Source organism: Salvelinus sp. IW2-2015, linkage group LG35 (assembly GCF_002910315.2).
Source record: "Salvelinus sp. IW2-2015 linkage group LG35, ASM291031v2, whole genome shotgun sequence".
In the NCBI taxonomy this organism is placed as follows: Eukaryota; Metazoa; Chordata; class Actinopteri; order Salmoniformes; family Salmonidae; genus Salvelinus; species Salvelinus sp. IW2-2015.
In genome coordinates this window covers 8,691,099-8,712,486 of record NC_036874.1, presented here as the reverse complement: position 1 = coordinate 8,712,486, position 21,388 = coordinate 8,691,099, and the positions used below count along the sequence as shown (strand labels likewise).

The window sequence follows — 21,388 nt, the reverse complement described above, 5'->3', positions numbered from 1 at the left end:
GCCCGCACCCCTCCCGACTCAGGAGAATCCGACAAGGAGTCGGTCAGCAGCAGCTCCAACGGTGATGCAATAACGACAGCAGGGGCGGCCAGCGCAGGTGGAGGTGTGTCGACTAAGAACAGCTCCTCTTCCTCCAGCTCGTCCAGTAACAGCTCGGCAACATTGACGACGGGTATGGGGGGAAAGGAAAAGCCCAAGAAGGAGAAAGACAAAGACAAGAAGAGGGCTGACTCTGTGGCCAACAAGCTGGGCAGCTTCGGCAAGAGCCTGGGCAGCAAGCTTAAAAAGAACGTGGGCGGGCTGATGACGGGGAAGAATGCAGGAGGCGGCGGGGCCAAGCAGGAGGGCACAGAGAAGAAAGGTTCGCTGAGGGGGCGGAAGGGCAGCAAGGACAGCTCGCCTTCGGGCCACGCCTCTGAGGACTCTGGGAAGTGCTCGCCGTCGTCGGGAAGTGAGCGTCAGAATGGCACGGGCGGCGGCAGCAGCGAGAGTGACCCGTATAAGTACAGTGCCGACGTGAAGGCGAGCCTGGGCATCCTGCGGGCGGCCATGCAGGGCGAGAGGAAGTTCATCTTCGCTGGCCTGCTCACCACCAGCAACCGCCAGCCCTTCCAGGAGGAGATGATCCAGCGCTATCTGTCTGACGCTGAAGAGCGCTTCCGGGTAGAGCAGGAGCAGCAGCGGCGAGAGGCAGAGCGGAAAGGAAGCACCAACGGCGTCCAGCAGCCCAAGAAGGAGGCAACGGCAGGTACAGAGGTGGGCTACCGCACCTATGAACCGAAAGAGGAGCCGGCTGAGAGCTCACCGCCCAACTTCAGCAACCTCAAGTCGTCCTCATTCAACCCCTCACTCTACTCCGGCGTGGTGCCCATCCCCCGGCCAAACTTCATGGACCAGCCCCCCTCCCCGGCCTCGCTCACTCAGCACCCACACATGCACGGCTACATGGAGACGCGGCGCCAGCTTGCAGGCGGCTCCCCAGCCTCGTCTTATCCCGGTCTGCCCTCCTACGCCACCCTCCCCCGCCACTGCCCCATGGCGCAGGGCCCCCCTCACCCCCAGTACCACCCCCCGCAGGCACCGGTACCCCTCAGCCCCTTTCGCCTCATCCCCTCTTTCGCACCCTCATACCTCCCCGAGCACGACCCTCCAGACTACCCCACCTCAGAGCCTGTAGGCGGGGGCTACACTAACGGATTCCGGGACGTGCGCTCGGGCCTGGATGTTCCTCGCAGCGGGCCTCTCCCGGTCAGGCACTACTCCCTGGGCAGCGCCGGAGGCCTGTCCAGCCGCTGCCGGACGCCCAGCTGCAACTACTACGGACACCCCGAGACGGGCAACTACTGCTCCTGCTGCTACCGAGAGGAGCTGAAGAGGGAGACGGAGCCAGCCATCCACAGGTTCTGAACAGATGGACTGACCAGAACTGGCTTTGTGGCCACCAACCACAAGGAAACTGATGGATGAGGTTTCTTGCTATAGGACGATACAGAGCCTGGCCCTCTCATCGCATCACGTCCTTCTCTAAAGGCAACACTGTGTGTTGAGAGCGTCCTGAACAGGATCAGTACAGTGACTTCAGAGACTGGAGAGAAGGGGGCTGTGGCTGGCGGCCGCTGCGGCGAGCGTTAGACAATAGGACTGTGCACATCTCTTACATTTGCTGTGGCTCTTATGCAGTGTGTGTGTGTGTGAGAGAACTGCAGGCTCTCCTCCACTTTGTCGCCTTGCAACTGTCTCCTCCTGGTGGAGAGAATGTATACGGCAGGCGATACACGCACACTGACATTCACATTACACACACAAACTAACACTGCACGAGCACAACCAGAAACTTCTTGATTATCACGCTTCTCCATATGTGGAGACGACCTATATTTGGCCCTGTATATTGGTGGTATATTAACATATGAATCAGCCCTTCGATGTCTTGTCTATTCAACCAGAGGGTTAGAGATGTATGCAGACGAACTAGCCTAAGACATTACTGTTACCGGGTGCTCATGTATGACTTGGGAATGAACCGTGCTCTTTCCTGATGAGTAGTTGGGTTTCTTTTGCGTTGGTCCTCGCTCTTGTAATGCAAATTGAAACTACAGTATTATGTTACAGTAGTTGCTGTTCTGTGGGCTTCAATGGTGCTGCTAACATTCCAGAATGCAACAGACCCCCTCTATACAAGTTCATCTCAAATATAAACAGGCAAACAGATAGCCCTATCCACCCTTAAGATGCCTTTTATGGCAAAGTAGCCATCCAATCTAAATTCACCACTATGTCCAGATGTCAGTCAAGTACATTTTTAAACTTCTACCATTTTTAGATGTCTCCCAGTATCAATTATAGAACATACATGGCGGAGTACTGTGGTAGATATTCCCGAATGGCTAATATACAGTTTTTAGTAAGGTTGCTAGAATCTTACTGTTCCTGGCTTGTTTTTGTCATTTTATATCCATCATGAAAATGAGGCATTTCAATAATATGCTGGTACGTTTAGGGTCATCCAACACTACTAAACCGGCATTCAAAACCAACTCCCCTCGCATGTTCAGCTCAAGACCTCAAGGTAATCAGTACATGCTAAACTGATGAACGTTCACATTTTGGTTGAAAAAGACACTGTCCATTGTAACATTGTAACTGTCAATTAGTCTCTGCTTCTCTTGTGGCTGAGAAAGGTAACAGGTATTTTATGGAATCTTGTCCATAGGGCTGTGTTACTTTAGCCTAAATATTCAAAACTTTTCATGAATACCTACTTATGGCAAACCCCAAATTCCTGACATGGACACCCCATTGATACGATTAAAAACAAGTTGGATTGTTTAACCCAACTCCCCTTCAAGTCCTAATTGAAGGCATTGTGTTGATTCCAAACAAGTGACTGACACCTGTCGCTTAACCTCTTTCTGCACAAATTCAAGCACTTTCCTAATGTCCGTAGATATTTTGTTACCGTTTTGAAGGTATCTGACTGTTATGTTGTCCTTAGGTCATGTCAGAACTGTAGACACTGCCACCTCTACTTGCAGGAGGGCAGATGCATGGGCTAGAACCCCTTCTCTAAGGATTCAGTTACCATGGGAACAGCTTTTTGGTGCCAGTGTTGTGGTTTAACTCTATTTCCTAGTTGCCTTTTTCAGTCTCTTGTCCTTGTGGCATTACAATCTTGTTTGTATGTTTTACAAAATGTGCATCAGGTGTACAATACTCGTTTTTGCTGCAGTTTCTCTTCTGGTATTTTTGTACCCTACTCAGTGTAAAGCCCCTGTTTTTAATTATTTTCATTTTGCACCCAGACATGGAGTCATTGTTCGAAGATCATAACAAAGTGATTTAGAGATCAAATGTAAAAAATATATATATATAAATAATAATTCTGGAGTTTGGAACATATCACATTTTTTAGATACCGTTTTGGTCTCGTGTTACACTCAATGATTTGCAGATTAGGAATATATTTGTTTTTCTCATCACCAATGTATTAACACTTTCTCGTCCAAGCCGTGTTATTACCAATGAGCCATGTAGAATCATGAGGAAGACCAATCTTCCTGACTCTATAAACTCTTTTCACTTGAAGCACAATAGGGAGAGAATATCTGTATGCAATTCACTGCCTTACCCAATGGATGGCGCTCTTGTATTTGTATTCAATGTTCCTGGAAGTTTCCATGCCCTACTTAACCAAAAATACAAAAGAGAACAATTTAAGGGTACTAAGATTTGAGTTTATAAAAAAAAAAAAAATTTTTTGCCAAGGGTATGAGGGACTCTTCTCTCTCTTAAGTAACATTTSTCTTTTGAGAGGTAGTTCAAACATGCGGCTCAAAATAGTCACCCTTCAAGGGAATGCTCCATGACTTCGAGGTGGCATGTGCATCTTGAATTGGAACCAACCATTCCCCACAAAACCATTAAGCTATATCCCAAACAATATTTCTGTGTGACGTGGGGTGTGTGCGTGTGTTTGTGCGCTTACGCTGTATGAAACCATTTTGCAACAAAAAATTGCAGCTCATAAGGCACAAACAACAGGTCATCTTTAATGAAAAGATGATGGCTAACTAAGAAATGGGTGTATGCGAGCTTTCTCCTCTCCTTCCAATGTAATAATATTTGCTTACATCAACAACAATTTTTTTTTTWAAGAATTGGATGGCTTACAGACAACATCTTGAACATTTGACTTAGACTGCAAACATTTTTGTATAAAAAACAAATGACAGTGAGGTTGTATATGTTCAAGTTATTTTTGTAAACCCAATGTTTTACAATGTTTTTAAAGATAATCTATATTGACGGATGCTAAAATTAGTGGAAGATAAGCTTGTAATAGCCTGGGTGTATGGAGGAGTCAGTATTCACCAAAATGGACAGTTTGGTTGTCAAGGTTGATCACAAAAGAGCCTCCTAAACTCAAAGGTTTCTCATTAGCAAACTAGTTTCCTCCTTGCTGACCTGACGATATGATTTGAGAATATATATTTATAGTGAGATTATTATTTTTTTCAGAAGCTTCCTTTTGGAATGTTTAGTTGAACTTTTAGTATGTTCTTTCTTACGTGTCAAGCAGACTGGCTTTTATTTGTTTGTTTTTATTTGAATTTTAAGTGTTCATTTAAAAAAAAAAATCTCACCACCAATCCATGCAATGCTAACACATTACAGCAATGATTCAATACTTGATTGTTGGTGTTTTCAACCTATGCTCTTGCTGCAATCCCTCTCTCGGAATAAGATGGCTTTGAATTTGTAATACTAAGTAACTGACCCATTATTTTTATATTGTACATTTTCTCTCATTTCTATGGGACAGAATAGTCATCAGCAACATGAACCTGGGATACTTTAGTTGCATGGGACTGGAACTGTTGCATGTAAATGACTATCCATTTAACCAAATTTGTGCATTATTTTGAGCTGATTTGGGCAGTCCTGGTTTTCTGACCTGTTTTTTTTATCTTCATCTTTTTATGTTTGGAGAGGAGAGGCTGTGACAGTGCAATCTGGATGGAAAGAACATCTGATTTTAATTTTTACAAAAAAAAATGTTGCACTGTTTGAATAAATTCTCATTGTATTTCAACAACATGATGGCAATCCCAAAAGTTTTACTCCGTTTCTGACTGTTTTTTTGGGGGGGGGGGGTTACAAATGTATGGTAGGTATTCCAGAGATGTACAGAAAAGGGATTGTCTGTTTTTCAATGTGCTCATTGGATGTACAATAATGTTGGATGAAAGGTGAGAATTGGTATTATCTTGATCTAAGGATGATGTAATTGTGACACCATTGATTTCTAATCTTTCGTGGCCAGACGACGTAAACATAAATGGTGCCATAGTCCAGTACATTTATCGATCATCTGACCAAATGACACCAGATTTTAGTTCTGGGTTAACTGAGATTACATTGACTCTAACAATTTGTACATCGATTCATCTACATCTGATGCCAGCCAGTGGATATAAATGTTCAAAACTATTGGATTATATTGTCCAATTATCAACTGTGTTGAAACACTCAAATCAACCAAGCAAGAGAGACTTAACCAGCAAAAGCTGTTTTTACATATTAGAAACAACTTGTTACAGACGTAAACTTTCACCCAGATGAGGCAGCCGACACTGTCTGAAGCTGTTCTATGTATTAGAGAAATTGGAGACCCTTATTTAATATTGAATAGGGTCCCATGTGGTAGAACGAGATTTGGATTTATAGCTCGTTCACAAGGACACGGTCTCCCCACCTGTCTGTTAGGAGGGACAGACTGTAKTTCATCCATTTAGAATTTCTATTTGCTCATCGAATGGAATTTATGCAGTACATTCCCACTGGAATATTCTTCCAATAGCATCTGTCTGCATTACTGCAGTACTACCTTTCTACATTGTCAGTTCCGATGACAGAGCAGCCATTCCTCAGACGCTCATCATTTATCAAAGGATCAACTGCAGGTACTGTATCACTCATCCATCACTTGCCTTTGTTAAGATTAATAAGACTAACGCCTACAAATGTGTACCTTTTTTTTAGGGCTTTTATTTTGTATGTAGTTGTATGCTGGTTGAAACTACTGGTAATTTATGTAGATTTTGAAATATTGCTTCTGTGCTCTTTAAGCTTAGTCATCCTCATGGCATTTTCTTATGTTTACATCGTTGCTTCCATTCTTGTTTGAAATTCTCAAGGTAGGCGAGAAGTTGAACACTTAGTGACAATGCCATTTTACAGAATACTACAAATGCAGCATCCAACTCATTCTGCATTAGTAACATGGGTATAATGATTTACAACTATTTTATAAGCATGTATGATCCTGTAAAATGGTATCATGCGGCTGATAAGTATCTATATGAGACTGATAGTCTAAGATATCACGTTTTTATTTCTGAGCCTCAGGTGGTTTTCGAAAGTTCTAATTTCAGCGAATCAGTTTGTCAATTACAAATGACATATTAGCATTGGAGGCAAAACACTTGTATTTAGAAATATCTGTGCATCTGTGTATAGGCCTGTATTCAACAACCTATTAACTGGCCCATTTGAACCATCAATATTTCCATAAAACTAGGCTTACTTCAAAAGCTCTACATACGGTCACCTTTCCTAAACCCCAAATTCAAAATGTCACCACAGCGTTCTTCATAGTCCTGAAGAACTGAACTGCTTTAGTCCCAGTGTTCTTGACACATTCAACTAACCAATACCTTAATTACCTGAATAAGGTGTAGTGCAGGATGGAACGGAACATGCACACCTTGTGGCTTAATTTGCAGGACCATTAGTGAAGAACACACTACTGGTTAAAAAAAAAAGGATTCCTATTAGATGCTTTTTACACTTCTGGCCCTTTAAGAGGCTCTACTGCACTTGCTTTTTTCACTGGTGTGTGTCATTTTAACTATGGCGAGGGAAACAACAAATGGAACGCAAAAGGGACAAGCAGAGAGAGGTATACAATTCTTTCCCATACCAGTGACTGACAACTATAAGCAAATATTCCTGACAGGCGGTACATTTATGCGGGGCGTGCTCTACACAGTAGCATACATACATGGATGCTTTCGGCAATGATAAACGTGAAAGAAACGAAATTAGTTTCTAATTCAGAGACCACCTCTGTTCTCGAAACCGGTGATGCATGGTCTCGCTGACATTCGAAGAAAGTGGACCGTTTCTTATGTTTTCCTGAAAAAGACATGGAGCGATTAAAGGCATTTTTTCTTCTCGCCATCGGAAAAATGTAAATGAACTAAAGTCTGATAGCTTACTTTCTGTAGTTCGTGCCGGGAGAGTTGGATATTGGACGTCAAAATGTTAACGGGATCCAAAACCACGTTCAAAGTGAGACAAATGGTTCCAGATATAAAGGTAGGCTTTCGACGCAATGTTTTAATATTCTGTTTTATTTTCTTCATATTCTGAAAGGTAGCTTGCCCTGGCTGAACTTTTTCGGTACCAATGAGAATAATAAACTGAAATACTTTCTTCCATCATTGGTGGACTATATACACAGATGTAGAGTGTAGATTCCACCTAGATATTTTGCTGTGTTCAGAATGGTTAGTTACATTGTCGAATTAGTTGGACACATTGTATCGAATTCTATGAAACATTTTAAGACGTATTACTTGTGGAAACGGTTTAATGGTTTGATAACCTACATTCCACAGACAGACTGAAGGCCTTTTGTTCTTACTGTCTGGGACTGAGGGGGTTGTTTTCCTTTTGTATAGCAACAAATACAAGCTGCTCATCGTAGCATTCTTTGTTTTATGTACAATGTTTCTATACGGTAAAGAGGCAGGCAGCACGTGTGCACTGATGAATTTTTCCTGCTTGGATTGTATGAATTATTATCCATACCAAATGATGGCATGTGCTATGAATGCCCATATGGTTCATATGTATTTAGAGAAAAAAAATAACATTTTGGAGCTGATGGAGGACTAAACCAAAACTTAAACACTACAGGCACATAGTGTACAGTTGCATACTGTACAGTATTATATGACAAGAATGAAATGTGGGAATATGAATTGACTTCGTCAAGTGGGATTAGCCTACATATTCAAGACCTTGGATCATCATGCATAGAGAGATGCCAGTTTTTTTTTAAAACCACTCCAAACTACTCTTCAGCAGCACCTCATGTGATTCTGAGCTTGGGTGGCCAGGAAGCAATCATCCAGGAAGCTGCTACCATCACACAGTTTATCACTAAAGGCGCATATATATATATGAACCGCAGAGAGACCTGTGGTTTCTTAACATTCAGGTTTATTTCTGAGATCTTTCATCATGTGTTGTGGCCTTGAATGTTTTGTTGTTGCACAGAACAGTGGTGTAGCTCTGGATGGGTCTGTCTACACTGTTGATGCCTTCAACTCTGTTATACCACCACAAAGGGATCAACCTTTTACCTACAGTATGTCAGTCAACATGCTTTGTCATGCCCATCTTTGGAAAAGTCTTTGTAAATCTGCATTGCTGCCTCCTTTACAAGAGAGACAAGAGTTTTGGACATCATTACATGGAAGACTGTGTATGTGAGCACATTCGGGGCGAGGGACATGTCTATAAGCCCAATACAATTAAAACCAATCTAAATCGAAGAACCTTGGGGAAAATTGGTGGACTGCTTATTACATTGATGGTTTATGTCATAGCCTAGATATTTCTTTCGAATTTTCAATTTTATGCTCGTGCGCCCTGTGCTGCTTAGCTCTTCCTCCATGGTTATTTTGAGAAGCCGCAGGGGGAAACGATAACAGATGCCTCAACTCCACCCTCAGGCATTTCTGCTCACATGTGGAGTGGGGGTGGTTAGTGCAACATCTGACCGTTGCCATGGAAACGACAGCCTGAGGAGCAGGAGGTTTTGAATTTGATTATGAATATAAGTGCCTAACAGAGACGGCAGTTTATTTTAGCCATCTTAAATAAAAGTTTGCAATGTGGCTGTAGYGAAACATATGGTGATGTCCTGAATATTATACACCTACACACTCTGGTTTCACTTCCACTAACGTGTTGAGGTTTAGAAACGCACTGAATAGAAATTAGGAATGAGTTGTCTATGGATCTGAAACCTTTGTCGCTCTCATTTTGTATTTAATAAGTAGGCTACAGCACCCCAATACTGAACTAAATTACATTTGTGGAATAGTGTTGTAATTCTTGTGTATGTAGGCTATTTACAGTAATACCAAATTAGTTACCATTGAGAAATTACATAAGGTTAAGAAAAGTTCTGCCATCCATTTCACATCACATGCAGACTGATTGGGTTATAAGGAGGTTTGCATGTTACTTTTCATAATTACAGTCCAGGCTTGTTGTTTTCCCACTCTGTCTTTCCCCTCCCCTGAATTGTTCACATGCTGGCTCCTCAGCTAGCTAGAACATAAGTCTATGGGCTGGAATCTGGAAGCAGTCAGTCAGCCACACAACACAATGCAACTGCCACAGTAGTGAAAATGTAAGAGGCGGGCTCAGCTCTATTCAGAGTGGCTGGAGACCCAGGAGGGCTCATAAAAGAGAGCCAAAATGGTATTCACACACCCAGTCCCATAGGGCCAAGACCTCCGATCCTGAAACAAGCTATGGAACTGGCGGTGCTTCCCATGCGGAAACTGAACAAAACAATGCCGTCTCTCATTAGTAAACAAGATGTAGGCTTGTTTTCAAGGGTMTATTGATCGTACATTGGGTGATTATTAACCGATACTGCTATCCCCTAGGGAAAGCGTGAAATAAGGATAGTAGCCTATTTCTGTCCATTTCAAGTGTCTAGATTGTTTTGGGCAACACCCAATGTGGGAGTTGTATGTTTATGAGTTGCTAGAGTCACACATTTTTGTTAAACAAGAAGCACATTTAAAACATGAGTTATTGAAACTTGTCCTGTTTTTACAGTCTACAAATAGACATACTTAAGCTACGTACTGACACATGCACAGTGACAAATAGAAGCTTGAAATACGTATCGCCAGATACACCCTCTGACACACACGTGCCACTCTGATTTAACTTTGAACCTTACTTTCACAGCGAGTGCATCACTGAGTATACAGTTGAATGGAGAGGGATACAGAAGAGGATTAGAATGCAAAATGTCTCACCATGAACAACAACTAATTTGGACTATCGTTAAGGGCAGTTAATGAGTGTTTGTTGCAGACCACGTCTATACTGAGGTCGTTGTAATGATATAAGGCCAAGACACCATAGTAATGCCTATAAATAGTCCCTCTACCTTCATTTATATGGAGAGTAGTAGGCACATTAGATTCCATAGGGAGAGTTATAGTACTGCTTCTGCAGGCTGTGGAGTAAGCTAGTGGTTCAAAGCAGCATTTTAAGCAGGGCAAGTGGATAATGGTATATGAATTCACGATTCATTAAAACATTCATATTTTCTCCTATATGTTTAAATCACTTTCCTTCCTTGTTTTTTGCACATTCCGAGGTGGAATTCTCAGTAGTCTTTTACAGTGTGGGATCTCTTTCATTGTTTTGTCGTTGGGGTTTTGTTCTCTCTGTATAATAAAGTGTTTGATGTGACTATTTCTGTTGTAGGAAATGTATTACACTGTCGTAGATGCTCCTTGAAAGCAAAAGAAAGAGGCAGCATTAAAGCAAAGCCACGACTCACGGCTAGACAGAAACGGTTTTGGGTTTCAGGACGACTTTTGTCTGGTTTATGTTTCAGGAGTTGCTCCAAATGGGGCAAGAGGTAAAACACTTCAAAGTAAATCCATGTTTAGAGAAAAGACCCCACATCCTTGTTTATATTTTTGGAGCCCCTACGACAATGCCACAAACCTGCTTATTGATGTGAGGAAATTGACAATACCACATAAACCAACAGGCTAACCTCCCTCTACAGCAGCACCACATGTTAAAACAGTGTGTTTTAATGATCTAACTAGTAAAAATGTAACTACCTGAGATACACACAGGCCCCTTGTTGTGCTTGTTGGCGAGGGACGTTGTTCAACCCTACAGTGTGAGGTTTATGTGGTGTTGGACTGCCACTTTCCTCCCTCCGGTAAGTTTGGTCTATTTCAGGCCAGAGGAGGTATGTTCTCCTCTGCAGAAGAAGTCTGGTCGCAGTAGCAAGGGGAAGCCATGAGCAATGGAAACTGCAATGGGCCTTGGCTGCACTCCCTGAGGAGAAAGGGAGGGAGGGAAAGAGTTGATCGAGTAGTACACACGCAGAAGCCAGATACTTAAGGCAGAGTCGAGGAGTGAAGCATCAGCAGAAACAGAGCCTGGACATGTGGTTATTCATTTTGGGGYGTGTATTGGATTTAGGACTAATTTGGGATTTTTCCTCTCCCTCACCGATTTAGGGTTCCAGTCATTTTCGTCTAGACATCTTCACCTTGCCCTTCTCTCCTATTGGGGCGGCAGGGTAGCCTAGTGGTTAGAGCATTCGACTAGTAACCGAAAGGTTGCAAGTTCGAATCCCCGAGCTGACAAGGTCAGAATCTGTCGTTCTGCCCCTGAACAACCCACTGTTCCTAGGCCGTCATTTTGAATTTGTTCTTAACTGACTTGCCTAGTTAAATAAATAAAATATCTAATCTACCTGCTGACTTGTTCTATACCTTTGTTCTATACCTGCAGTTTCTCTTCCTGTTATGACACATTTTGTTGTAGTTTATTTGATGGGCTTTCACTCTATTCTTACTCAGCCTCCAATGTACGGTAGTTTTAGCTGGTGGAGCAGTTTGGAGAATTTCTGCTGTTGGAATCCAAATATGTTTACTGAACTTTCGAAATATAACACAACCCCGAGGCACAGACACAGCGTTTGTTAATATTGGTTGATACAAGGAACTGAGTTTCAGATTTTTATTCAAAAAATAAACAAGATCTAAATAAGTTCCGAAAAAGAGCAAGGAATGCAGAATGTTTTAGTTAGAAATGGGGAATTGGTGCTGAAACAATGGATAAACATATGACTTGAAAAGCCAGATGAAAACAAACATGAACAATGGTCTGCTGGCGAGCAGAAACCAAGAACCCTGTAAAGTTTTAGTGTTCTCCCTTGTAATTTAAAAACAGGCTTGTTTTTCCACCATTCCCTTCTGCTAACTCAGGTCTTGGGAGGAGGATTGAGTCAATAAAATTGTTGGAACAATAACCCTGTCCAGGATGTCTTGGTATGACCCAGGACTTCATCTTCTGTTTTGAGAAAGTAAGGACTGTTAGCCCATTTCTGAGGTTTTTCTTAGGGGGGGTTGGCAGTTTGGGGTTGGGGTTTCTCTCACACTAACTGCAGCCAATGAATTTGGAAAATTGATTAACCACATGACTTCACTTGAYAATTAGCACTTGCTTTCTGAGGCAAGAWTTTAAAAGCTGTGTGATTTGATGATGGGAAAGAAGCTGAAAACCAAATGATGCTAGCATCATGCTAATGTTAGCGGAGTGCTCTAGAGTTTAGGCCTCTGTTGATATGGTCGGTTGGGCATATGCGTTTCACAGACAAGGCAAACAGCTACGCTATGAATGAGTGGAACTTACAACTATTTTATGGAGCAAAAGTTATCTTTGTTTTAACGCTCTCGTGAGGTTTTAGCCACTGTCAATCTAAAGTTAACCAGAAGAGTGCCATACGTTTTCATTAGCATGTTAGCACGCAGTTCACTTCACCACTACATTGTGTGTGTCACAAGAGTTATAGTAGCCTAAGAGTATTTGTCACACATTATAGTAAGTTGTTTTTAGTTCGCAAGCCAAGAAYTATGTGACTAAACTGGAGCAAAAATGTAATATGATTGTGAATAGCGGCCTTGTAGGCAGTGAAGAATTGCTGAGTGAGTAGTCAGTACCATAAAGATTCATTGTATACTTTYACCTCAGTCCAAAGCAGTCTCCATGTTTCTATACTGGACCGCCTGAGTGGTCATTACCAGAACAAACAGTTCCTTTTTCAATGCCTAGGCCTATGTCTTGTGCATTGTGTGATTTCTACCCTATGTAAATGGTKTTTTGTGGGGGGTGGGAGCTCAGCCTAAATGGGCCCATATGTTCTAGCAGCTAGCCAGTAGTCCGGTAATAGCAACCTGTGGTTCTATGGGATTGGATTATGCCGCTAGCAGAACAGCCTGGAGTACTTTGAGACCGCATCAAATCATACAGTACAGAGCAAAACAAGTAATAAAACATGYAAACTGAGAGTCATCATGGAGCATTGTGGAATTGGCTATGGTGTTGGGGAATGTGGTCAATAAGAAGATCTTGAGTTGAAGCAAAATCACATGAGTGTTTGTTCTCTAATTATTTTTGAAAAGGTTGCAGTAATAACACCAAGGCTGTTTTCTGTTCCCCCCCGCAGGAGAGGATGCTGAGTCACAGTGGTGTCAACGCACGGGGGAGAGATATGTTTGGACTGCGCTGCTTACCAGGTAAGACCCAGACTGCAGAGCGCTAATGAATATGATGCTATTTCCATGTCAGAAATACAGTAGCTATACGCATATCATAACATGTGGGTCTGAAAACACAGCGTCAGCCACATCTCTTTAGGCAAGTCCATCTTCTGAAACTGCACCCATCTGTATCTCTGTTTTCTTACTAAATCCTAGTGCTAAGCTACTGTAATGTAGCCTCTGTGAGAACAGTGTGTCTGTGTGCTGTGGAGAGCAGTGCTGTAGGCCTCTGCCCCTGGTCATAATCTCAGTTTCAGCAGCACGCCGCGCGGCATGAGCTTTCCAACAGGAATGTTGGCAGGCCAGGGCCCCTCCAGAGCCACGCTAATCTCTACCGTTTCATATCAGCAGTTATTCACAGCACCCCTGTGGGAGCAGTGTGTGTGTTTCCTTGTCCCTTTCACTTTCAGCTCTCACTTCCACCTTGTACCGCTGACCTAGACACAGCCCTCCCCGTCCCTCCTCCCTCACTTCCCACTTCATTCACTTTTTCTGTCTGGTTCAGAAACAGTTTTTATCTCATTCTTTCCAGACTCTCCCACTCTGTCTGAGGGTCACTGTGTTCCCATTCTGAGTTTTTGTTTTTGTTATGGCGTGACTGTGACACGTCTGTCTTTCTTTCTTTCTCTCCGGCTCTCACATCCCTCTTCTTCCCTTTCTCTGACAAATGTTCTATGTCATGGCAGATTTGAAACACAGCTGGTCATGGAAACCTGCCTCACATTAAGGCAGAAAGGATTCATCCAAATGGGAAACACTGTCATAGTTTCTGCGAAGGAGTTCTCTCATGTTGGAAACTGACTTTCAAACTGGGTGAAAGGGCTCACGTTGCAGCATGTCACAGACAGTCAGAACAGTCCCAGGCCTCAGTGTACTGTATACTATATAACCCTGCGTGCCATTCATCACATTCTCAGATAACACTCAGACACAGGACAGGGGAAACCAGAACGGGCTCCAGGGGGTGAATGGGTCAGGGCAGCGCAAACAGCTATGGGTGGATAGATAGATAGATTGTGTACCTTTTTGAATGTGAGGGGCCTACTATAGATCCACAGACAAAGCCAAGAGGACAGGTGTCACGATCGTGTGGAGGAGAGACGGACCAAAACGCAGCATGTGGAAAATAAGCCATCTTCTTTTATTTTACTACGAAGATGAACATGAAACGAAACACTATTACAAACTATACAAAAACAACAAACGACCGTGAAGCTATAAACGTAGTGCACACAAACAGGCTACAAACGTTCAACATAGACAATTCCCCACAAACAGCTAAAGCCTATGGTTGCCTTAACTATGGCTCCCAATCAGAGACAACAATAACCAGCTGTCTCTAATTGAGACCCAATTCAGGCAACCATAGACTTTCCTAGATACCTACACTCAACCATAGACACAACTAGACTACTATACTAAACATAAACCCAACTACTCTAATAAACCCCCTAAACCTTACAACCACCCTAGACACTACAAAAACCACATACATTCCCCATGTCACACCCTGACCTAACCAAAATAATTAAGAAAACAAAGAATACCAAGGCCAGGGCGTGACAACAGGACCCTCCTCGGAGCATAACCACAATCCCCTGATCCATGCGCTTATGTTACACTGGATTTGGGTTGGTGTCAAGCATTGGACTGTCACTGCTGGCCTTGCTGAGTGACAAGAGAAGAGCAGGTCAATATCTCTGATGAATATACAATTGTATGCTTTATGAGCTCAATTTGGATAGCGCACTAACTACCTAAAGAAGTAGCGAAGAGCTCTGTGCATTCTGTGTGTGTATGCATGTGTATACATGTTTTCCTACATTATCACGACCACAATGTCACCAGAACGTCCTGACAAGGTAGGAAAACAAGAAACATTTAGAAAAGTCAGGACTTTTTTCATGTCCTGAATTTTGTTAAAATGCTATTTTAGGCTTAAGTTTGGGGTTGAAGTTAGGGTTATATTTAGGTTAGGGAAAATAGGATTTTGAATGGGAATACATTTCTATTCCCCAAAACGTCCTGTAAATTCAGGAAAACAAAGCTGTGTGTTGTTTCATCAGACGTCTCATGACACTGCTCCGGTAAAACCGTTTGTCTTATTCTCTCCCATCGGTTAGCAGAGGGCCAGAAACGTCTCCCCTGCACACACAAAGGAACAAAATGGAGAACAAATGTGGTTGGACACAAATGAAATTGAAAATGGAGCATTTGGTTCATATCACATTCAGCTGTGTTCTCTCTGGCCCGATTTCTCAGGTTGTTCAATCCACTGGCAGAACACCAATGACAAAGAGAAAGATAGCCACAGTGGGGATTTTCAGGTGTTTATGTGTGTTTGCATGTAAGTGTCTGTGCATGTGTTTGTCTGAGTGCATATGTGAGTCTGTGTGTACATGCGTTTTTGTGTGAGAGAGAGGGTTAGAAAGAGAGAGAGACAAAGGCACTTGAGTGTTGTGTGTGTGGTGGGGATGGGGCCTGCACGCTGTGGGACGAAAGTAAAACTGTTTAAACTGTTAAATTACCAGTGTCGTCTCATAAACAGCTTCACTGTATACAGAGTATTGAGTGACTCAATCCTCAGCTTCCCATGATGTGGGAATGTAAACTACCTGCAGACTCTCCAGTCCAGAACTCAAACCAGAAACAGACACTTCCTATCCCCTCTCTCACATCTGTGAGCCACAATGCCTGAGAAGTGTCTTCAGCACTGTTGCACCCGGGGAGCCATTAAAAGGAGCACGCAAATCCCACTGAGCCTGATTGGCCACAGAGTAACATGCAATCCTAGAAACAAGGGCCCATTTGTGTTTAAAACCTAAATTGTCCATAGGGCGCCTGGTTCAAGACTTTAATTCGTAGCTATATGTCCGGGACTTTAGAAAGGGAATACTTGTGCTGAGGGTTTGTGACTTTGATCCGGCATCGTGAGACCGAAGTCGGCGTAAACATAGCCTAATCACAGTGCCTTGCTTGATTCCAGTCCTCAGCTCACACACCCCACCTCTTGTGGCTTCGCTGAGGGACCCTTTGAAGATTTCTTTGTAGCTTTTGCCAGGCTTTGGTGTTAATCTTGCGCAATGGGCGAAGTATTGGAGTGTTAGCTGTGATGACCGTGATTACAACCACACTTCCCTTTCTTATAGGATAATCAAGCATTTGATGTGTTAAATTAAGATTTCTTGTTATTCTCTTTTTATGCAATTCGGTATCCCTGAAAATCTTCTCTTAACCGAGGTTGAGGTCTAATCTGAGGAGGTTGAGCTGTACCAAAAATGGCATGTTTTGTGCAGTTATGTTTTTGACTTATTGCTTTTTTGTTTTCCTTAAACGTTATTTTGAAGGAATTCAGTTGTTCCTTAAAATTAGTTTTGAAGGAATTCAGCCCTGTTGACAACCCACCAAATCCTTTTTTATTGTTCTTAAAAACAATTAAAACATTCTCTCCACCATGATGGTGTCTGGCCCAACACTTCCCTTGCAAGAGACAAAAAGGCAATTTTCCCCCTCTACTCTCTCCTGGACTCTGTTGCCATGGAAACCCAAGTCTAGCTGGCAAAAGCTTTGTTTTGCTGAGAGGGAGCATTACAAATGTGCTGTCTCACTGCTGTGTGAAAGAAGGTGTGTCTGTGTGCTCAGTGTGTTTAGATGTGAGAGAGCTGTATGGGTGAATGGGCTTGTTTTTGGAAGCTTTGTTCTAGAGTTCTGGAATCACATTTTTATTTTCAAGCATGAACTAAATATTACAAACAGATTTCAAAATATGTTGCATAAATTCATCATTCCCAACAAAGCATTTAAACACATTTATGGCGTAATAACATGGTAATAGACTAATATTGATAGCTGTAGAGCCCAAGCTGTATCAATCTGGAAAATATATTGGCCCTGTATCCCATGGTACTAGACAAGAGCAGGTTAAGTTGCAAGTTTTATTGACATAAAAAAAAGTCTCTGTAAATATGCACCAATGCATCCCTGCCCAGAAGGGAAGTCATCCATTTGGATTGGAAAATGCATCTGACGTGAAATGAGGATACATAAGTACAGTATATTGATGAGATAAAGTTGGAGACTGAGATGGAATAGTATATGACTGGCGTTGATACAGGCAGCTTCATTTTGAGGCCAAAACACCACAGTGAGAAAAGGCAGGGGTCTGTTCATGAATCTAAATAGGAAAATGAGTTCATTGACACAGACATGCCTCTGTTATCATGCTGATTTTTGTATTTGCGACAATGTTTGCACTGATATCAACAATTGCGATGACGGAATGATTCCTCACTTGCTTTAAATATGTTTGTGTAGCACTAGTATTTGGACATCTTTCACTGCCATGGTATTATCGCCACCCCTCCCTTCTAGTAGCTCTTCAACTTTGTCTTGAGTTCAGTGACTGATTTCCTCACCGCCCCAAAATCACAGCAAATCTTCAGAGACAGGGTTACAATGTTCCTTGTACATCTGAAGGAAATAGATTTGATATTTTGTGAGAGCTGTTCCAGCTCAGCTTCTCTCATCCAGAGCTTACCCACCTCCTGCTCCAGTCGCTTCAGGAGCAGTTCAACCCGACTCACTTKAGCCTTCTCCTGGGCTCTGATTGACTCCTTCACCTCAGAGCACCTTCTCTCAATGGAGTGGATCGGCTCAGTAAACGTCCTCTCACTGTCCTCCGCTGCTGCCTGTGCAGAGCTCTCGAGTGACGCCATGACTTCTCTGAGCTGTTCTATCTCCCATGTCTTCTCTTTTCTCTTCAGTTGGAATGTTTCCACCGTATTTTCACCGGAATCTCTTTCACACTCCTTTCTGCTTCAGCTGAGACTGTATCGTGCCCTTTATGTTCATCTACGCAGACAACAGAAACATTGCTGTTCTTCGCAGTACTCGTCCAGCAGTTTGTTATGACGAGAGCAGACCTTCTCCTGCAGTTTTGGCAAGGCTTTTACTAGCGTGTACATCTTAGATGCAGAATATTCATCGTGATGCTGGAGGGCAGTCCTACAGTAGCTGGCCGTACACACCAGACAGGAAATATCCGCTTTGCGGTTTCTTCCCGAGCAGACGTCACACTGCATATCTCCGGGTCTAGCATAAAAGGAAACTCTTTGGAATTCTCTGTTCAGTTTCTCCACCAGATCAGCCAGGATGGTATTTCTGTTTAGAAAATGCCTTGGGATAAAGGTCAGTCTGCACTGGGGGCTGCTGTAGACCACCTTCTCATCATCCTGATCCCAGTAGCTCTCAATACAGTCCTTACAGTAGCTGTGTCCCCAGGCAGTTGTCACTGGATCTTTCAGTAGATCCAGACCTGATCGGACAGGAGAATTGGTCCTTCTCTACTGAGACATTAGCAGCTGCCATTTTGATACAGACTGATAGATACGTAGACAGACTGAGCTAAAATATTTGTATGAAGGTAAAGAAATAGATACTAATTCAGAGAGTTGAATGTTGAGTGCCGTTTTAGAGAGAAAATGAGTGTCTGAGTACCTTTTTCTGAAACCCTCTTTCAGTGATTTTGAGTTTATCCCAAGCTGATGAATTGTGATTGCGGATCAAAGTACATGAGAGAGGTCTTATATGTAAGGGCTGTTATTTACAACATAGCTAAATGTTATGTACAGTAGAACTGTCATCACATTCGTTGCACACACCGTATTTTATTATGTTTATGTGAAATGTCAATGTGATCGGAAATATGAGGCGAATGCCAAGCTGGACCCGGATGCCAGGCAACTACATCTGACTCAACCGTTCAGTGGCTGACATAGCTGAGAAAATAGCACCTCCCAGACCCTTGATAAACTCCATGCTGAAGTTTACTTTCATTCACATTTATGTTATACATAACACTCAACGTTACCATCTCCCTTCCCTKAAACACACAATCATTCTGGTATTTTGCACAATGTATCACTTTACCTTGGAATGCTCAGTCTTGACGATGAAACTCTCATGATGTTCTAAAATTGTTAACTTTTTATTTTATTTTTTTATATATATATATATCAAGCATATTTAAAACACTCTGTGAACAAAGTTGTTGTATTCTATTCAGTAAGCTCCAGCCTAAACCCCCTATCTGTGTTCCCCAGGAGAGTGTGTGCTGCAGAGGGCTGTGTTGGTGAGGAAGAAGCTAACTGCCAAGGAGGGGGGTGGATGGCTGTCTGGCACTCTCTTCTGTACCCACTTCAGAGTGGCCTTTGTGCCTCAGGACAGCCCCAAACCTGACGTGAGTACTGGACTAGCTCTGAGTATGGARTGTTGAAGGACAGCTCACCTGSTATCYTAGTAGGAAAGTAGTAATGATGCCSTATTATTGCTAGAAGAAGGCTTGTGGGCGTAATCATCATCATCACAATCAACAACATCATATAGAACGTTTTCAGACCATCCATTCATTGGTGTAAAAAAATCCTGATCAGACAAACTGACCTATATTTGAACCATCCCTCTAACCCTCCGTATGTAGGACAACGCAGACCCTGTGCTCCTGGGGGATCATGATGTGGCCCTGGCCTCCATTGAGAAGGTTGTAGCTGGTAAGGCTTCTACAACTACTAGGCTGTAGTGCTCCCAAAATCCTTTGTTCTATGAGAGGCACGAGATGTACTTGTAAAAAAAAATCTGATGAATGATATAAATAATAAACAGTGGTAATATCCTAAACCCAATTCAAGACTCGGCTTGACACAGGAAGCTGTAGCTATGAACCATCAGTGGTGTACTGTGTTCTGTGTACGTGGGTTTTGACTGTAAGATGGTTGTGTAACCTCTGTGCTGCAGTGGGCCCATCCCGGACCAAGCTGGTGACGGCTAGCTCCTCTCTGAAGTTCACTCCTGAGGAGCTGGTGTTGTACTGCCGGGACCTGCGTGTTCTCTGCTTCCTCTTCGACCGCCTCACTCCCGACACACAGGCTGTGGAGGTAGTGCGTGTGTCTGCGTGTGCTTGTGTGTGTGTGCATGCGTGTGTGTGCATGCGTGTGTGAGTGCTGGCGTGTATACAGTGCATTCAGAAAGTATTCAGACCCCTTGACTTTTTCTAAATGTTTGTTACGTTACAGCCTTATTCTAAAACTCCTCATCAATCTACACACAATACACCGAATTGACGAAGCAAAACCAGGTTTTTAAAATGGAAATATCACATTTACATAAGTATTCAGACCCTTTACTCAGTACTTTGTTGAAGCACCTTTGGCAGCAATTACAGTCTCGGGTCTTCTTGGGTATGACGCTACAAGCTTGGCACCTGTATTTGAGGAGTTTCTCCCATTCTTCTCTGCAGATCCTCTCAAGCTCTGTCAGGTTGGATGGGGAGCATCGCTGCACAGCTATTTTCAGGTCTCTCAAGAGATGTTTGATCGGGTTCAAGTCCGGGCTCTGGCTGGGCCACTCAAGGACATTCAGAGACTGTCCCGAAGCTATTCARGTGTTGTCTTGGCTGTGTGCTTAGGGTGGTTGTCCTGTTGGAAGGTGAACCTTCACCCCAGTCTGAAGTCCTGYGCGCTCTGCAGTAGGGCTGTGGAAGTCARGAAATTTTGTCATCCGGMGATTGTCAAGCAAATAACTGCCGGTTTTATGGTAATTTACTGTTAATTAACATAAACACATTAAGCAACTCCTGGCTTCCACACATAGCCTACAAGCCACTGGTACAGACTTTTGGAACATCTACATTTTATAAAGTCTAATAAATCCATGTAATATAGCCTACACCTTCGCAATAAATCCATGTATGTCCTTATGTWAGGTTCTGAAATGGCTATGCCATATGGCTGTGGGCTACGCTAGTTCATTTAGCAGACAAGATTTGCTTAGAATTCCGTGCCATTATTTTATATTCATTTATAGTATGAAGAATACAATTGAACAAAGCTGGAAAAAATAGAAAGGATATTTTCTCCAAAMGATTTGAGGGAGTGTGC

The 21,388-nt window shown here is 42.9% G+C and overlaps 1 protein-coding gene and 1 pseudogene across 1 annotated transcript in view; both read left to right on the top strand.

Moving 5' to 3' along the window:
- LOC111958670 (OTU domain-containing protein 7B-like) overlaps nt 1–5,095 on the top strand; it is a 33,625-nt pseudogene extending 28,530 nt beyond the window's left edge.
- Nucleotides 5,096–6,887: 1,792 nt separating this feature from the next.
- Nucleotides 6,888–21,388, top strand: part of LOC111958991 (myotubularin-related protein 11-like) — a 30,162-nt gene continuing 15,661 nt past the window's right edge. The window contains 6 exon segments of the mRNA XM_070437360.1: nt 6,888–7,380; nt 12,120–12,217; nt 13,361–13,430; nt 19,556–19,692; nt 19,933–20,002; nt 20,247–20,386. Coding sequence (XP_070293461.1) covers nt 12,185–12,217; nt 13,361–13,430; nt 19,556–19,692; nt 19,933–20,002; nt 20,247–20,386 — 450 coding nt within the window. The 5' untranslated portion in view covers nt 6,888–7,380; nt 12,120–12,184.